The sequence below is a fragment of the Herpailurus yagouaroundi genome, unplaced genomic scaffold (assembly GCF_014898765.1).
Source record: "Herpailurus yagouaroundi ecotype Mexico unplaced genomic scaffold, PumYag 196, whole genome shotgun sequence".
NCBI classification, from domain to species: domain Eukaryota; kingdom Metazoa; phylum Chordata; class Mammalia; order Carnivora; family Felidae; genus Herpailurus; species Herpailurus yagouaroundi.
In genome coordinates, this window is record NW_024412427.1 from 4,564,249 (window position 1) to 4,579,901 (window position 15,653).

At 42.7% G+C, this 15,653-nt stretch overlaps 1 protein-coding gene across 9 annotated transcripts in view; it reads left to right on the plus strand.

The window, feature by feature from the left end:
* The window catches only part of PTPRT (protein tyrosine phosphatase receptor type T), a 793,719-nt gene that overhangs the window by 579,465 nt on the left and 198,601 nt on the right, over positions 1-15,653 (plus strand). For all 9 annotated transcript variants that reach the window (XM_040447029.1, XM_040447037.1, XM_040447031.1 and 6 more), the window contains exon 12: positions 4,138-4,174. In XM_040447029.1, coding sequence (XP_040302963.1) covers positions 4,138-4,174 — 37 coding nt within the window. The remainder of the gene's footprint in view (positions 1-4,137; positions 4,175-15,653) is intronic.

The following is a 15,653-nucleotide window of genomic DNA, read 5'->3' on the forward strand; positions in this document are numbered from 1 at the left end:
TCACGATCTCGCAGTCCGTGAGTTTGAGCCCCGCGTTGGGCTCTGGGCTGATGGCTTAGAGCCTGGAGCCTGCTTCCGATTCTGTGTCTCCCTCTGCCTCTGCCTCTGCCTCTCCCCCGTTCATGCTCTCTCTCTGTCTCAAAAATAAATAAATGTTAAAAAAATTAAAAAAAAAAACATTTTTCTTGAAATGTAGCATTCTTCAAATATCATATGAACATCTCAAATGAATACTTCATATATTTGCATCATTTCTGCATTTTTCAGTTTTTTAATAAAGCAATTGTTTATTTGAAAAAAGAGCACTTTTCAGCATTAAAGAATGTAAAGGAAACACTTGTCCCAAAGAACAAGTCATGTCAACCCAACCTTCTTTCTTTGAGAGAGTTCTTAGGCTGATAAATTGCAGGAGTGCAGTAGACAGAGCATGAGTATCTGAAGTGAATTTGACCCTATTCTCAAAATATTTTTGTGGAAAAACACAGCAGTAGGATCCAAGTGCATAAACAATTGAAGAGATGAGCAGTTAGATAACCACCACAAATTCTGATGAGCAATAAATGCCAGCCCGGAAGATGGATTCTGGTACATGTCATAGAGCTCTATCAGTGCCATTTTCTAGGTTATCACTTATACTAACGATCTGGATAAAAATATAGAAAAAAATATTTTCAAAAACTTGCATATGGTTAAGCATATGAGAACAAGCAATAGCAATCAGATCAAAGAAGATGGAAGTCAACAGTGGAAGTCAGTATATGACTCTGTACTTGGATTCCAGAAATACAACCACATTTATGTATGTAGGAGCAGGCAGGTATTTTTTTGTGGGGGTAAGGTTGATGGCACATTCATCATGATGACTGAAAAACTGGGATATTTGCTATGTTTAACAGAAGCCCAATATAACTGAGGAAAATAGAATATAGTGACAATCTAGATAATCATATACTGACAAGACCACATGCAGACTGCTACTTCATATTCTAGTCCCTTCTCATTAAGAGGGACAAACTGGAGGATGTCCTAGGATGAGTACCAGTATTGGTTCAAAGGACTTGAACTCTTATCATTGGAATTGTTGAGGAAGAAGAATGTTAGTGGATGTGAGAACTATCTTTCAGTATCCAGACATCTCTGCTACACAAGCCAAGGGCAGACTTTCTGTGGTCTGAGGAACAGACTCAAGACCACTAGGGAATCATACTTGAGTTTAATCAAAGTGACAGTCTCTAGCATTCAGAGGTATGCTTAGAGAAAATAGACTCTGCTGTAGACATTACCATTTCTTCCTTCACTTAAGTTAGGTATGGCCGCATGACTGCTTCTAATCAATGAAACTTGAGTCAAGCAAGTGTAGTTTCTGATACAAAGCATTTAATTACCAGTGCCCAACTCCAGCATTCTCTTCTCCTGCCTCAGTGAACACTGAAGCCTTGTGTTAAAATGGAGGTACCAGCCTTGGTCTCTGAGTGACTACAGTGGTTATAGTATCCCCCAACCACCACTACTACCCCACCTCAGACTGTCATGCACCTACATTGGACATGTTGGTTTGAATGGGAAATATACCTTTACTGTTTTTTGCCCCTGCAATTCATGGGTTTTATATCTCTGCATAACCCTGATGCAATATTGTGATCCCTTATAAGAAATATATTTTTGGTCTTTCAGATGACCAAAATATATTTCTCATATGTATTTGGTCTTTCTTCATGGTTTCTGGTTCACATTTTCCCAAACCTTAGGAATTTTCTAAGTGTCAATGGTGATAAAGGTGTCTTTTGTTACGTTAATGAAGGTGACTTTGGGACCCCACCCAAGGAGGATGCTAGTTGCCAGGAGGATTAATTTTGGATTAGAGGGTTGGAACTTCTAGTCCCACAGTCCCACCCCACCCCAACCTACTGAACCTCTGGAGAGAGGGGAGGGGCTGGAGGTTGAATCAGCCAATGGCCAGTGACTTAGTCAATAATGACTATGCAGTGAAGCTTTCCATAAAAACCCAGAAGGACTGGGTTCAGAGACCTCTGGGTAGGTGACCACATGGAGTTTGGGGAGAGTAGAACTTCTGGAGAAGGCATGAAGGTTCTGCGCCCCTCCCCGCATACTTCGCCCTATGCATCTCTTGTATTGGGCTGTTCCTGGGTTATATCTTTTTACAACAAACTGGTGATTTAGTAACCTGTTTCTCTGAGTTCTGTGAGCTGCTCTAGCAAATTAATTGAACCTAAAGAGGAGGTCATTGGAATCTCCAAAATGTAGCTGGTAAGTCAGAAGCACAGGTAACAGCCTGGGGCTTGAAACTGGCATCATTTGAAGTGGGGGATAGGGAGCAGTCTTGTGGAACTGAACCCTTAACCTGTAGAATCTGACACTATCTCCAGGTAGATAGTATCAAAATTGAGTCGAATTCTGTGACACCCTGTTGACATCTGAGGATTGCTTAATGTTGTGGAAGGGGAGGAACCACCGTTCCAAAACAGAATTGGGTCCAGGAACCCTCAAAGACCTGACTAACACAAGTGCTTTCAAGATGCAGTAATTTCTTTTTTTTTTTTAAGTTTGTTTTTTTGTTTATTTATTTATTTATTTATTTATTTATTTATTTTTAATATATGAAATTTATTGTCAAATTGGGTTCCATACAACACCCAGTGCTCATCCCAAAAGGTGCCCTCCTCAATACCCATCACCCACCCTCTCCTCCCTCTCACCCCCCATCAACCCTCAGTTTGTTCTCAGTTTTTAACAGTCTCTTATGCTTTGGCTCTCTCCCACTCTAACCTCTTTTTTTTTTTTTTTCCTTCCCCTCCCCCATGGGTTCCCGTCAAGTCTCTCAGGATCCACATAAGAGTGAAACCATATGGTATCTGTCTTTCTCTGTATGGCTTATTTCACTTAGCATCACACTCTCCAGTTCCATCCACGTTGCTACAAAGGGCCATATTTCATTTTTTCTCATTGCCACGTAGTATTCCATTGTGTATATAAACCACAATTTCCTTATCCATTCATCAGTTGATGGACATTTAGGCTCTTTCCATTTGGCTATTGTTGAGAGTGCTGCTATGAACATTGGGGTACAAGTGCCCCTATAAGATGCAGTAATTTCTTATGAGTGAGCATTAGCAAGACACACGTTTGATTCTTGAGACCCATACACTTGCATTCCTTTTTGCCTTTTATTTTCATTGCTACAATATATTCAGATTGTTGCTGGGTATATTACTTAGTCAACTGGAATTTTCAGCTGATTCTAGGGCCTCCTTGGAGATGATCCCAAGAAAGCACACTAAAATGATGATCTTCCTGAGCACACTCTTCTGTAACTCAACTGCAGGCCCAGTAATATCTCAAGTTTATGGGTCTTGTCCATTTGGGGAACAGCCAACAAAACTAGATAGTTTACCCACCAAAGATTCGATCGCCATGCAAACATACACACACACAACATTACCCATGAAAACTGTGAGGTTCACCAGAGATCTCAGGGCCAGTGTAACTTTTTGAATATGAACTTTGCAGTTTGATTCTTACATATTCATATTGCCTGGGATCTTGTCTAGTATCTGTTTCAGTCTGTGCAGATAGATGCATTTTTTACTTATTATTTACTTACCAACATAGTTTCCCAAAGATGCTCTTGGTGCCATCTACTAACATATGCCACAGTGTACCCATCTAGTGTTATTATTAAAGTTGTCCTGTGCTGGGCAGTCATAGGATTTAATGTTTATAAGTGGTTCTGTCTGGGAGGCAGCTTATGAGGTGATGGGAGCCAGGAATTAAAAGGCACAAAATATGTACCTTGCCTGAAAATAAATGAAGAAATAGAATTAAAAAGTGATTCCTGGTGTGCCTGGCTAACTCTGTTGGTAGAGCATGTGGTTCTTGATCTGGGGGTTATAGGTTCAAGCCCTGTATTGAGGGTAGGGATTACTTAAAATCGTTAAAAAAAAAAAAAAAAAAAAAAGGTGATTACGATGGGGGAAGAAATGGAAAGGACACATTTCAGGTTGTAATTAAAAATGCATATATAGACATATATACAGGTATACATATGTACATCTTTTCTTTATGTAACAAACAAAACCCACAACTAATTAACTGGAACCTCACTTTTGTTGTTCACAGGAGACCAAAATCAACTGTGTTCGCCTGGCTACAAAAGGTATGTTGCCATGTCCTTGTCTGTCTTCAGCCATTTAAGGATTTCTCCATCTAGCCACACAGGGAAAGTTTAGGCAACAATTACTAAAAACAAAAGAAAGAATTGTTATTTTCATTGGAGTCATTATACCTACAGTATATGTTAATAAATACCTACAGTGTATATTAATAACACAGTGCCAAAAACATAGTAAGAGCTCAAAAAATACTTCTTGAATCAGTGGATGGATAGATGGATGGGGATCGTGGGGCAGACAGACAGACGGACTGACAGACAGATGGACAGATGAATGGACTGGTACATTAATCAGTAGAGTGATGAATATAAATTTTATTAAATATTCTTCTATATATATTCATTATATTTGGGTTTGTGCTTATGTGGGTATTTTTTTAGCATGTCTGGTACACACCTGTCCTCTGAGTTTTGTGCTTTTTTCAGCTGGGTTTGGCTTTCACAAATGAGGTGATAGTGTCGGTGCCTTTAATAATGAGAAAACAAACACTGCATTGTTATGTAGTTGGCATTTTCAATACTTATCCCAAAAACTAAGGCAGCATTGTTCAGGCTCATCACTTTTTGTTTTCCTAATTATAATTGAATTGCCTGGCCCTTTCAATTGGTACATGTTTCTGTTTATTACTCTTTAAGAAAAAATCAATGAATGGTTTGTTATCATTTAACCTATTACAAGGTTGAATGGTTAGAAATCAGGTTTATCTTTTTGTTATAGGATGGATATTTTTAACAGCTATTCTCTCCATATAACCACACGAAAATTGGACAATTCTGTTGTCTCTTGCATTTATTGACAGTGTATATAGTTACATAGGATGCTTCCCCAGAGATGGCAATTATAAATATAAGTAGGCGTATAATCATAGATATAAAACATAGACAAAGACGATGACCCAAGTGTATATGTACATATGTGAGAATATACACGCATGCACAGTCATACAGAGGAAAACACATACATATGTGTGGGAAGAGGTAGAAATGAGGGAGGGGAAGAGAGAGAGAGGAGAAGGAGGAGAATATGGCTCTTTCACAAAATATGCACCAAGACCTATCACTCATGTCTTTCATAACTTTGAAGAAAACCAGCTCAATATGTAGGCTGAGAAGGAAAGATGATACAGGAGGAAGGAGAAGACAGAAGCACCAAGGACTCACTGTGATAAGAACCCCCTCTGATTTCACATAAGTCATGAGAGGCCGGCATGTCCCTAACTTGTTCTCTCTCAGGAACTCAGGCTACTGGACAGACAGAGATAAACTACTCTTTGTGAGGCAAGGAGAATTGATGGCCTGCAAACAAAAGTGACACAAATCACAGGCCTTAGAAGGCTTTCCCACTGAGGAAAACAGATAATCCAAGAGGAAGAGCATCATCAATTGGATAGCATTGGAGCTCCGGACAGCTGAGCATCTGTTGCGTCCCGCTTAAAGGGGCAGCCGGGGGAAGGAAGGAAACGTACAGGGACACCTCCTTCACCCACCCCTCCAGCTTTGACCTCTAGACAAGGGAGAGGTTGATGTGGTTGCTCTGCCCTCCATGGCGGGGGTGGGAGGATGTGGTATTCTAAGGATACCCTCTGGGACATAAGCCCCCCTAAAGGGTAGTTTGTTGGATCCTGTTTTCTAAACTGAGAATTGGGAACACATGGTTGGACGGACAAGAGATAGATATGGGAACTTTACAAGAGAATAATTAAAACTCTACTTCTGGGGCAACTTCAGGATCCACTGTCCTCATGGTCCTAGAGACCCAGCATGAAGCACTTCTCCCTGCAGTACAGCTGCACTGGTCCTGAAAGAACTAGAGAGGAAAACATGTACCTCTTCTAAGCATAAGGATTTGTCCTCACATTTGACTTGTAGGATACTGTCTTCCTTAGGGGGGTGTGCACATGTAACATGTGGATGGATGTGTGGAGGGATGGGAACAAGTAAGTGAATGAATCTGGATTCTCAGATGGCCGAGCCCTGGCAGGGCAGGAAGGAGTCAGGAGTCAGAGGTAGATTCCCAGCACTGACACCCTCACTTTCCAGGTCTGCAAGGGCCAGCCCTTCAGCCCAGACAAGCGGAGCTTTAGGAGCACCTTGAATAGGACAGAGAGCTGGACAGTGGAGAATGCCAGTCTCTCAGAGTCCCAGGGAGTTACCCCTCTCAGTGCCACCTCAGATAAGAGGATGCTTGGTGAGAAAAAAGCCAAGAAAAGACAAAGGAAAGCAGACTTGTGTTTGGTTGGTGTCTACTCTGTGCCTCACGTTAGCTTTGGAGCATCCGGGGTTGATTAAGGGCAAACCCTGTCTAATTCTGTGCACTCTTCATGAGGACTCTGTAGCAAGGATCTAAGGCCAGGAATGAATATTCGGCCCATCTCTTTCTGGAATCAAATTTCCCCATTTAGTGGGTTTGCTGAAAACACTATTACTTTTAATAGAGAAAAATAAGATACTGGGAATCCCATAGGCTTTGGCAGTATCTAAAGTGCCAGTGACATATTGCACTGGCCATCTGGCTCCCTCCAAGCACTTGGCACTTCTCTGTCATCATGGCACCTTCCTCTTGGGGCTTCCAGTGGGCATCCAACCCCTGGAGTGTGATCGCATGTGCAAACTCAAGGTCACTGCTCTGCTGCTGTTTTATCCCTGACTCTGGTGACTCCTGATGGTGTCCGTGGTCACCTGTGTGAGTCCTGCAGAATAGAAGGGCTCCCAGGGAGAACGTAACAATCCCCAGCACTCAGGCAGGGTCATTCTGACCTGACCCCAAGCCCAGTGCCTCTTCTGTTAGATTCCACATCTGGCTCCAGCATGACGCTCTAACCCTTGTCTGTCTGCAGCATTCCTGTTAGTCACTTGAACTCTGATGCAGCACTGCCCAGTTTGGAGGGTTGCAAAGCAAGGGACCTAGAATAGTTTTCTATGGCTGCTGTACCAGAGTACCAGCAGCTGAGTGGCTTAACAACAAAATTTCTTGTCTCACATTCTGGAGGCTGGAAGTCTGAGGTAAGGTGTCAGTAGGGTTGGCTCCTTTGAGGACTGTGAAGGGAGGATGTGATCCATGCCTCTCCCTAGCTTCTAGCAATCTTCATTGTTCCTTAGTTTGCATCTTCACATGGCATTCTCCCTGTGGGCATCTCATGTCCAAGTTTTCCCTTTTTTATAGGGACACTAGGTACTGTTAGATTAGGAGCCCACCCTGTTCCAGGTTGACCTCATCCTAAATTAACTAATTACATCTACAAGGACGCTATTACCAAATAAGGACACCTTCTGAGGCACTGGGTGTTGGGATTTCAACATATGAACTGGGGGATGGGCGCATAGTTCAACGCATAACAGGACCCATGCATTTAGGGGCAGTGTCTGTGGTTTCCACTGGAGCCTCTGATTGCTCATTATTCACAGTATAATCCCAGTGGCTTTTAAGGGTGTGCAAGGAGCAAGAACCAGCCCTGTCAGAGGAGGGCCCTGGCAGTGGACTGGGTCTAGATTGGACTTCTGTTCCCTTGGGAAGTTTAGTCAGGCTGCTTTGGGCAGAGGAATTGCAGGTTCTGTGGAGGGAGCCCTGGGCAGCAGGTAAATACAGTAGGTGGTCCGCACACACCCAATGGCTGGGTCTGTGACAGCAGGACCCTACTCAGACCCTACATGATGGTGGAGCATCAGGTCCTGATCTACTCACGTTTCAGGGCCCTGAGCAGAGCCTGCTTTCTGGGGCAGGCACCAGCACTGCTGACTTCGAAGGTCTCTGATGAGGTGATCCTTGGTCTTAACCACTAACTTCCTCATCACATTTTGCCATGGCAGAAGTTCCTGGCACATGCCTGGCAATCAAAAAATGCTCACTGAAATGAATAAATGCATGTGAAGCCGGCATCTTACTGCAGCAAGAGTCAGAGACCTTGAGAGTCTCAGTTGATCTCTCTCAAACTCCAAGGTGCCATGTTTCAGGTTATCCCCATCTATCCATTCACAGAACATTTTTTTTTTCAACGTTTTATTTATTTTTGGGACAGAGAGAGACAGAGCATGAATGGGGGAGGGGCAGAGAGAGAGGGAGACATAGAATCGGAAATAGGCTCCAGGCTCTGAGCCATCAGCCCAGAGCCCGACGCGGGGCTCACAGAACATTTTTTAAACATACCTACTGCCAGTGGTTTCATGATAAACCTGCTCTTTGTAAAAGAAAAGCCCTTATTTGTAGTCTTTGTTGATCTCCAAAGTATAAATATCCCCACCATGTCCAATATCAAGTTACCAAGGTTTAATAACTGGCTTGCAAAAAAGTCCAGAGTGTTTAACACCCGGGTCTAGCAAGTTAATACAAGCCAGCTCCGGCACACCAAGGCCTCTACCACCCAGTTTGTTAGAGGATCAGACGATATAATAAACATCTAAGTGTTGTATTTACTGCGAGGTGTTTTGGAAAAAAATATTGTCAATAAATGTTATTTCCTTTGTGTAGTCTGCTCAGTCAGCATCTGTGATCTGGGTACCTTGAAAGGAACTAGGGTTTTGTGCTGAATCAGCAGGCATGATGCCTGTCCTCAAGGAGCTCACGATCCAGTGTGGAAACAGACCTTACATGAGTGATTTTGACAGATAATAGTGGACTTATGATTATGATCAATGCTTCCAAATGGAAGTGAAATGTACTGAATGGGGGCTAAAGTACCGTTGGGGCCAAAGCTCCAGGCAGTAGTGGCATGTATGTTCCTGGGCCTTCATCTGGGGTTCTGTTTCTCTGGGACTGGTCCAGTATGGGAGATACAACCCTTCTATTACCTCCATCACTACCCCTTCTCACCTAAATACTGGGAATTGCACAATACCCAGACCAAGGGTAGGATTGGAAGGCAAGCTGACTCAGCACCTCAGACTGTGAGAGGAGCCACACCCCTGGTCCAAAGTCCCTGTTAAGAGTCAAGACTATATGTATTTAGAGGATTGAGAGGGTAGGAATTTGCATATCACCAGGGGGCAATATTTATTTACAGAGTGAGGGCAGAACCACAAATTGAAGGCCCAGCTAAGGGACTGTGGGGTGGGAGTTTGATATTTGCTAGTAGAAGGGTAATTCTAGCATCAGGACAGGCTCACCTCAAAAGCCTTGAAAACGGTCTTTTTCATCGATGGAAGGGTCTTGTTGGCATTGCCCCAGATTCACATTCTTTTTTATCTTGTTGATCAGCTAGGGGTTGCCTGTTATTAACTTTGGCTAGAGATTTGGAGGAATTAGAATGTGAGTTCAACCATAGTGGGGAAGTGGATTTCATCGATGAGTAGATAAAGGCAAATAGGAGCTGTCTTAAGACAGATTCCCTGGAAGCAGAGCCTGAAGGAGGGATTTGGGTGCATTTAATGTATTGATGGAGGGCACTTGGAAGAAATCTATAAATCAAAGAGGGAAGTGGGATGGTAAAAAGAAAATGTTAAAGCAAGAATCTGTTCTCAGATAAATGCAAGCCTAGGCTAGATGCAAGTGGAGTATAAATTTCTCCAAAGTTTTGCCTTGAAGCAAGAAGACCAGGTTTTCTGTGTCTCTCCCCCATAACAATTAGTCCTTGGTACTTTCCCCTTTCCTTACCCTTCTCCCTCCCCTCCATTTCTCAGGTGGCTCCAGGGGAAATGGTATCCCAGAGCCTTGGCCAAAGTCTCTGGAGAATGTCACAGGTGTGAGCCCTTAGTCTTAATACCCACAGCAGCAGGGGCACGGGGGGGGGGGGGGGGGCCCCCGCCAGGTTGGGTATGATACACTGACCTGCAAAGGGGATCTGGGAGTGGCACCAGTGGCCTCCACCGCACTGATCTTATTATAAAGAGGATGTGTTTCATCATCGTGTTGAGGGATAGCAAAAAGCTCATGGAATTGCCTCAATTTCAAGAGCTAAAAGAAAATCCTGAAAGCCCTGTGCTTGGCACACTCTACTCTGAGAATTTGTTCAGAGCTGCAGAGAGAAAACTTCAGCTAATGGGTAAATAAGCATTACATTTTTGGTTTAGAAGCAGAGAATTATTATCACTCATTCTCCGAAGGGAGGGCAGTATGAAGATAACAATGAGGCTTCATTTGTGTTGTTAAAACAGGAATTGTGAGATAGAGCAAGTAAGTAGGAGGTACATTTAGACCCATTAAGTAAGGTTTACCTCGTATTTGGAAGACGAGGGATGGGCTCAGTTTCAGAACCAGGTTGAAGATGGAATCTGAACATACTCAGAGACCACTCTTGGGAAGATAGAGCATGTAGAAATTTGCAATGAAAGTGCAACCTTAGACTTCCAAGGTTCTGAAGCTTAGGCTGGAGGGAGTGTGGGGGTGGGGAACTGCCTTTCCTGTGGAAGATGATTATCCTCTGTGGTGGAAGGTGCCCCAGGCTATAGCTGCTGAAGGAGGGACCTGAGCATCTGTTTGTGCCTTTCTGACTCAGAGCAGGCCAAGGGGAAAATGGTTTCTGATCTAGAACCATACCAGTCAGTTTCTCTTCCAGAAACTGATGTCATTTCCACCCAAGTCCCTGTCCTGTCTTATTCTCCCCTGCTTTCCTCCATGCACCCCTCCATTCACTTCGCTACTTTCTCTTGTCCACACTCCCTGCCTCCCCCAGACTTGCCTGCATGACCTGGCCCCTTACTACCTTTCAGCCTCTCCCAAGCTTCTATCCTCATACTTGCTATATTCTTCTGACTTACCAAGTTCCTTCTAACTTCAGGGCCTTTACTCATCCTGCCCCCTCTGCCCAAAATTATCCAGCCACTGTATGTGCCTGTATAACAGATAAATATCTTTCTAACTGCAGCATAGACACACTTCCTCAGAAAGATCATCCTGACCTCCAATCTGATGTATATCCCCAACATTTTCCACCTGAAATCATACCCTGTACTTTTTTTCATAGCATTCATTTTGACTTGCAAATATGTACATTTTTTTTTAGTTTGCTTACATGTTTAGTGTCTATCCCAGCCACATTCCAAGTGTAGTAAAAGCATTTTGCCTATTTTGAGCACTGTTGTGTCCCCAGATTCTAGCATACTTTCGTGTTCCGTAAAATATATTGAATAAACAAAGGGATAAATCAATGGATGGTCAATTGATTAATGGATAGATGGATGGATGGATGGATGGATGGATGGAGGCTAATAGGTTATTCTTTCATGGCCTCTTTTTTTTTCAAATACAACCTATTTGTCAGCACTGTTCTCTTTCAATGTAGGAGTAAAAAGGAATGACGTAGAGATCAACTATGTAATCTACAGTACCCACTCACAAAGGCCAGGCTCTGCTAGGGTATTTGCTATAACAGGGACCTCACTACTGGCCCAAAGAGTTCCTCCCACCATGGGAGGACACTTCATTTGGAGGGAGCCTCAATATCATGAGTCCATATTGGCTCCCCGTTATTTCTGCCAATGTGTCTTTGAGGCCACATAGATCCTGTCTGCCTTTCCTCCCTCCAGAAAATAAAATTTGCTTTCTCTGTGTCCCTCCGCCCCAATTAGGGTCAAGCAGGTACTTACTTGCCTGTCTGCCCTCTCCCTGTTGGAACCTCTCTGGCCACCAGCAGACAACAGCACTCCCATCTCTGGCACCAGCCAGGGAGGGAACACAGCTGGTTCTGCAGACTCCCGCTGGGTGCGCCCGAGTGGCAGTTAGAAAAATCAGCTTTGATTTGATTTGCAAACTGAGCCTAGTCATTGAGACAAAATAAATCCGGAAACCCATAAAGCCATTTGCAGAGTTGCTTTGCAGAAGACAGCCACAGTTTTAATCTAGTAAACACTCTCTAACGATCCCATTAAAACAGCCCCCTCAGAGTAGGTGCTGAAAGCTGAACTCCAGAATAATGAAGCATGAGATAAGGGGCCAATGTCACCAGTAGATCCATGCTGCCCTGTGGTGGTGATGGACTAAAACCATTGTCCCAATGGCAATAGGCAAGAGACGTGGGCAATGGTCTTTTGTAAATGTGGTTTCTTTTTATAATGGCTAAGCCTGAGGTGGAGCATTTCATCCAGCATTGTCTCTTCTCTCTTCATAATGGATTCTCACCCCTGCAGAGAGTGGCAGGACAATAAATACCCATTCTCTAGTGAGATGCCCTCATTTTGCAGATGCTAAGACTGGAGCCAGGAAGGGGAATGATGTGTCCATAGATTCCTTATCTGTAAGAATAACATACCACAGGTGGTGTGAGAAGCCAAACAAGATGTAGGTATTGTCTCCTATCAGATAGGAAATTCCCATCACCTGCCCTCCCCTCTGTTGACCCAATTCTATGCAGAAGGTTCTATCTTTATGAAGCTTCTTTGAGAGGTTGCATGGAATAATGGGAATCAGAGTCACCTGGATTTAAATCCCACATCCTAAACTTAACTGTTTGACCTTGGGTAAGTCAACCTTTATGAGTCTATCACTTCACTTTTAGGCTGGAGATCATTCATTCTTTCTCATGATTATTTGAGGTAATGCACATAAAAGGTCAGGAATATAACAGATTATAAACATCTTTAGCTTCCCTCCTTCATTCTTCTGAACCTTCTCAGATAGGAGACCTGGAGACCCACCTCTCTCTCTGCTGTTCTCTAAGGAAGAAAACCCAAAGCCCAGGCTCTTGTCATTTCTCATACAATTCCACAAATCACACATTTATCAAATGCACTCAGGCTAGATCCAAAGTGCAGAAACAGGCACAGGAATGATGCTGGCCTCACTTCTTGGTATTTAACCTCTTCATCAATAGGTTGTTATGTTTAAATGAGATTCTACATAGCAATCATGTATTTTTATTGACTATAGCATTTTTCTCATGCACCTGCTGCCCTTTGACTGTAGCACTTTTCCTTTCCTCCTGATCTACCTAACAATTTCAGGAGGGACTCAGGACCACAGGATGCCCAAATCTAGCTGTGGTAGCTGAAGTAGAGACCCCAGTGAGGGATCACTTATGAGAGGCAAACTATAGTGAGTCAGTCTATTGGAAAACTCTTGACTCTTGTTCAGTCTTTAGAAATCCTGCCAGAATTTCAGAGGGAGAAGTCCAGGGTGTGTGTTTGGGGGTTAGAGTAGGGTGGTACTGTTTCTCTCTAGCCAAACCCAATAAGGTGAATTTTCCATAGTGAGGGTTCTCAGAATTGCTTGAGTATAACAGATCTCCTTGGCCCTTGGCCCCTTTTATTCTCACCCAGTGTCTTCTAGGCCCTAAAATTCCAAAGGAATAATTTGGCTTTTCCTGAAGGTTTTGTGACAAGATAGAAGAAGAAGATTATATCATAAGTAGATCAAAATAACCCAAAGATGACATTCACGTTAATATTTTTCTTTCTACAACCACTGACACATCTCTCTAGTCTTCTTTTGTCCTTCCCCTATCCCTTCTCTCTAGACTGTTCATACTTCTCTCTCTCTCTCTCTCTCTCTCTCTCTCTCTCTCTCACACACACACACACACACACACACACACACACACACACACACACACACCTTTTCCCCACCCCACTCAGGAAGACAAAGCTGGAGCAATAGAGTCCAGAAAAACAAAACCAACACCAACACTTGCCCTTCAAGCATGTCCTCGGGAAGCCTCAGTTCATCCCAGCAATTGTATCTCACAAAGGGATAGGAGGAATTTTAAAATCATGAGTCAGAGAAAGAGGAAAATGTTTCTGGAGACAGGGTTATAAATAAAGAGAATAAAGCTCTATTAGAGCTTTCTCTGATGGGGTTTCAATGTAGTGTTGAAAGGGGGGGGGTGAAGAGGGCTAGCAAAAATTAACCATCTGTGATACCAGTCATGGTACTATGGTGCTGTGTACCAGTCATAAGGCTGTGTATGTTGACATGAGTTTATAATGAGATGATAGAATCAAAGCCTGGCATGTATTACACACTAAATAAATAGTGATCATCATTATTACCCTTACTCAAGAAATGAAGCAGTATAATCCCAGAAGGGTTGAATAAAGAACCCAAGGTCCCACAGAATTGCAGCTGAGTTCTAACTCCAAAGCTCATGGCATTCCCATGACACCATTTTGAATCTTGTCAATGACATAGACGGGGTGAGAGTCTGTGAGTCAGAGTCCCCTATCTCCTATTTGTTAACCCCTTCTCATGACTCTATTCCAATAATAGTCGATAATAGAATATTTAGAGCATGATGGGTCTTTTGTTTCTCTTTGGCAGTGTCCAGGCTAAGTCCTGAGATCTGTAGCAGACCTGGTGCCTCAAGGAGCCCTCAGGTTTTTACACTACTATAATATATTGAAGCTAATAAACCAAGAAATTAGTTTGCCTTCAAGGTTATCTATTCTAGTGTTATCTTTAGTCCATCAGCATCTCTTTCTATTCAACGTTCTTTGCTTGAGAAGGAAATAGAAGTCAAAAATCAGAAAAGAAGTCTGAAGCATTTATAATTCTGATCTTCTTCTTTGCACAATCTTAATATTTTTATTAATATTTTTATTAATATTAATATATATGAATGGGGGCTGGAAACTATGGAGAGAGCAGGGTCATGAATCCTCTAACAGAAAATCCATATGATGTGGGAACCAGATGGCAGAAGAGAAAGCAAGGGACTACTACCTTTTCTTCTGCCAGATTAGTTAGGATAGGTCAGGCTTAGCTGCAATAACAAATTAATACCCAAGTATCAGTAGCTTAATATCAGAAAGTTTTCTTTGTTGTTATGCCATCTAGAATATATGTGACTTCAAAAGATGCCATATTAGGGAAGATGAAGTATGGGGATAGTAACCTGGATCTTGAATACCTCACTTGGAAATGACTCTAGTCACTTCTGCTTACATGGCTCTGATGAGGCTTGGATTCTTCTGTGTGACTAAGAAGGAGTGATGGGCCAGGCACCAGTAAACACTAGTCATCTCTACACAATATGTACGAGCTCTTTTCCTGTTTCCACTTCCCTTTGTGTCCTGCTGAGACCTATGATCCATCGCTCGTCTTCTGCTACTGTACCCACTAGAGAGACATCTTCCCATCCCAACACCTATGCAGCTATACTTCTGTGTCTGCCCTTCATAGCTAAGCACTCCTACCCAGGAGAGTTGGAGCCCTAGGTGGCAGAGTGGGGAGGCTCCTCTGGGCCTGTCAACCAAACTAAGGCTTTAACTGTTTTTGTTTTTTTTTTTTTTTTTAGTTTATTTAATCCTTAAAAGAACTTCATGAGATACTTATTAGTATTCCCATTTTATGGGTAGGGAATTGAAACTCATAAGTGTAATTTTCCAAATGACACAGCTAGTAGGTAAATACTAAACCAGAATTTAATTTCTTCATTTAATTTTCCATAAACATATATTGAGTGCAACTTAGTATTGACAGTGGCCTCTTGTCCCATAGAGGTTAAGAAATTTGTCTTTGGATTTGGACAGTCTTTGATTCTAGGATGGAAGAGGCACTTAACTGCTCTGTGTCTTGGTTTCCCCATCTGTAAAACCATGA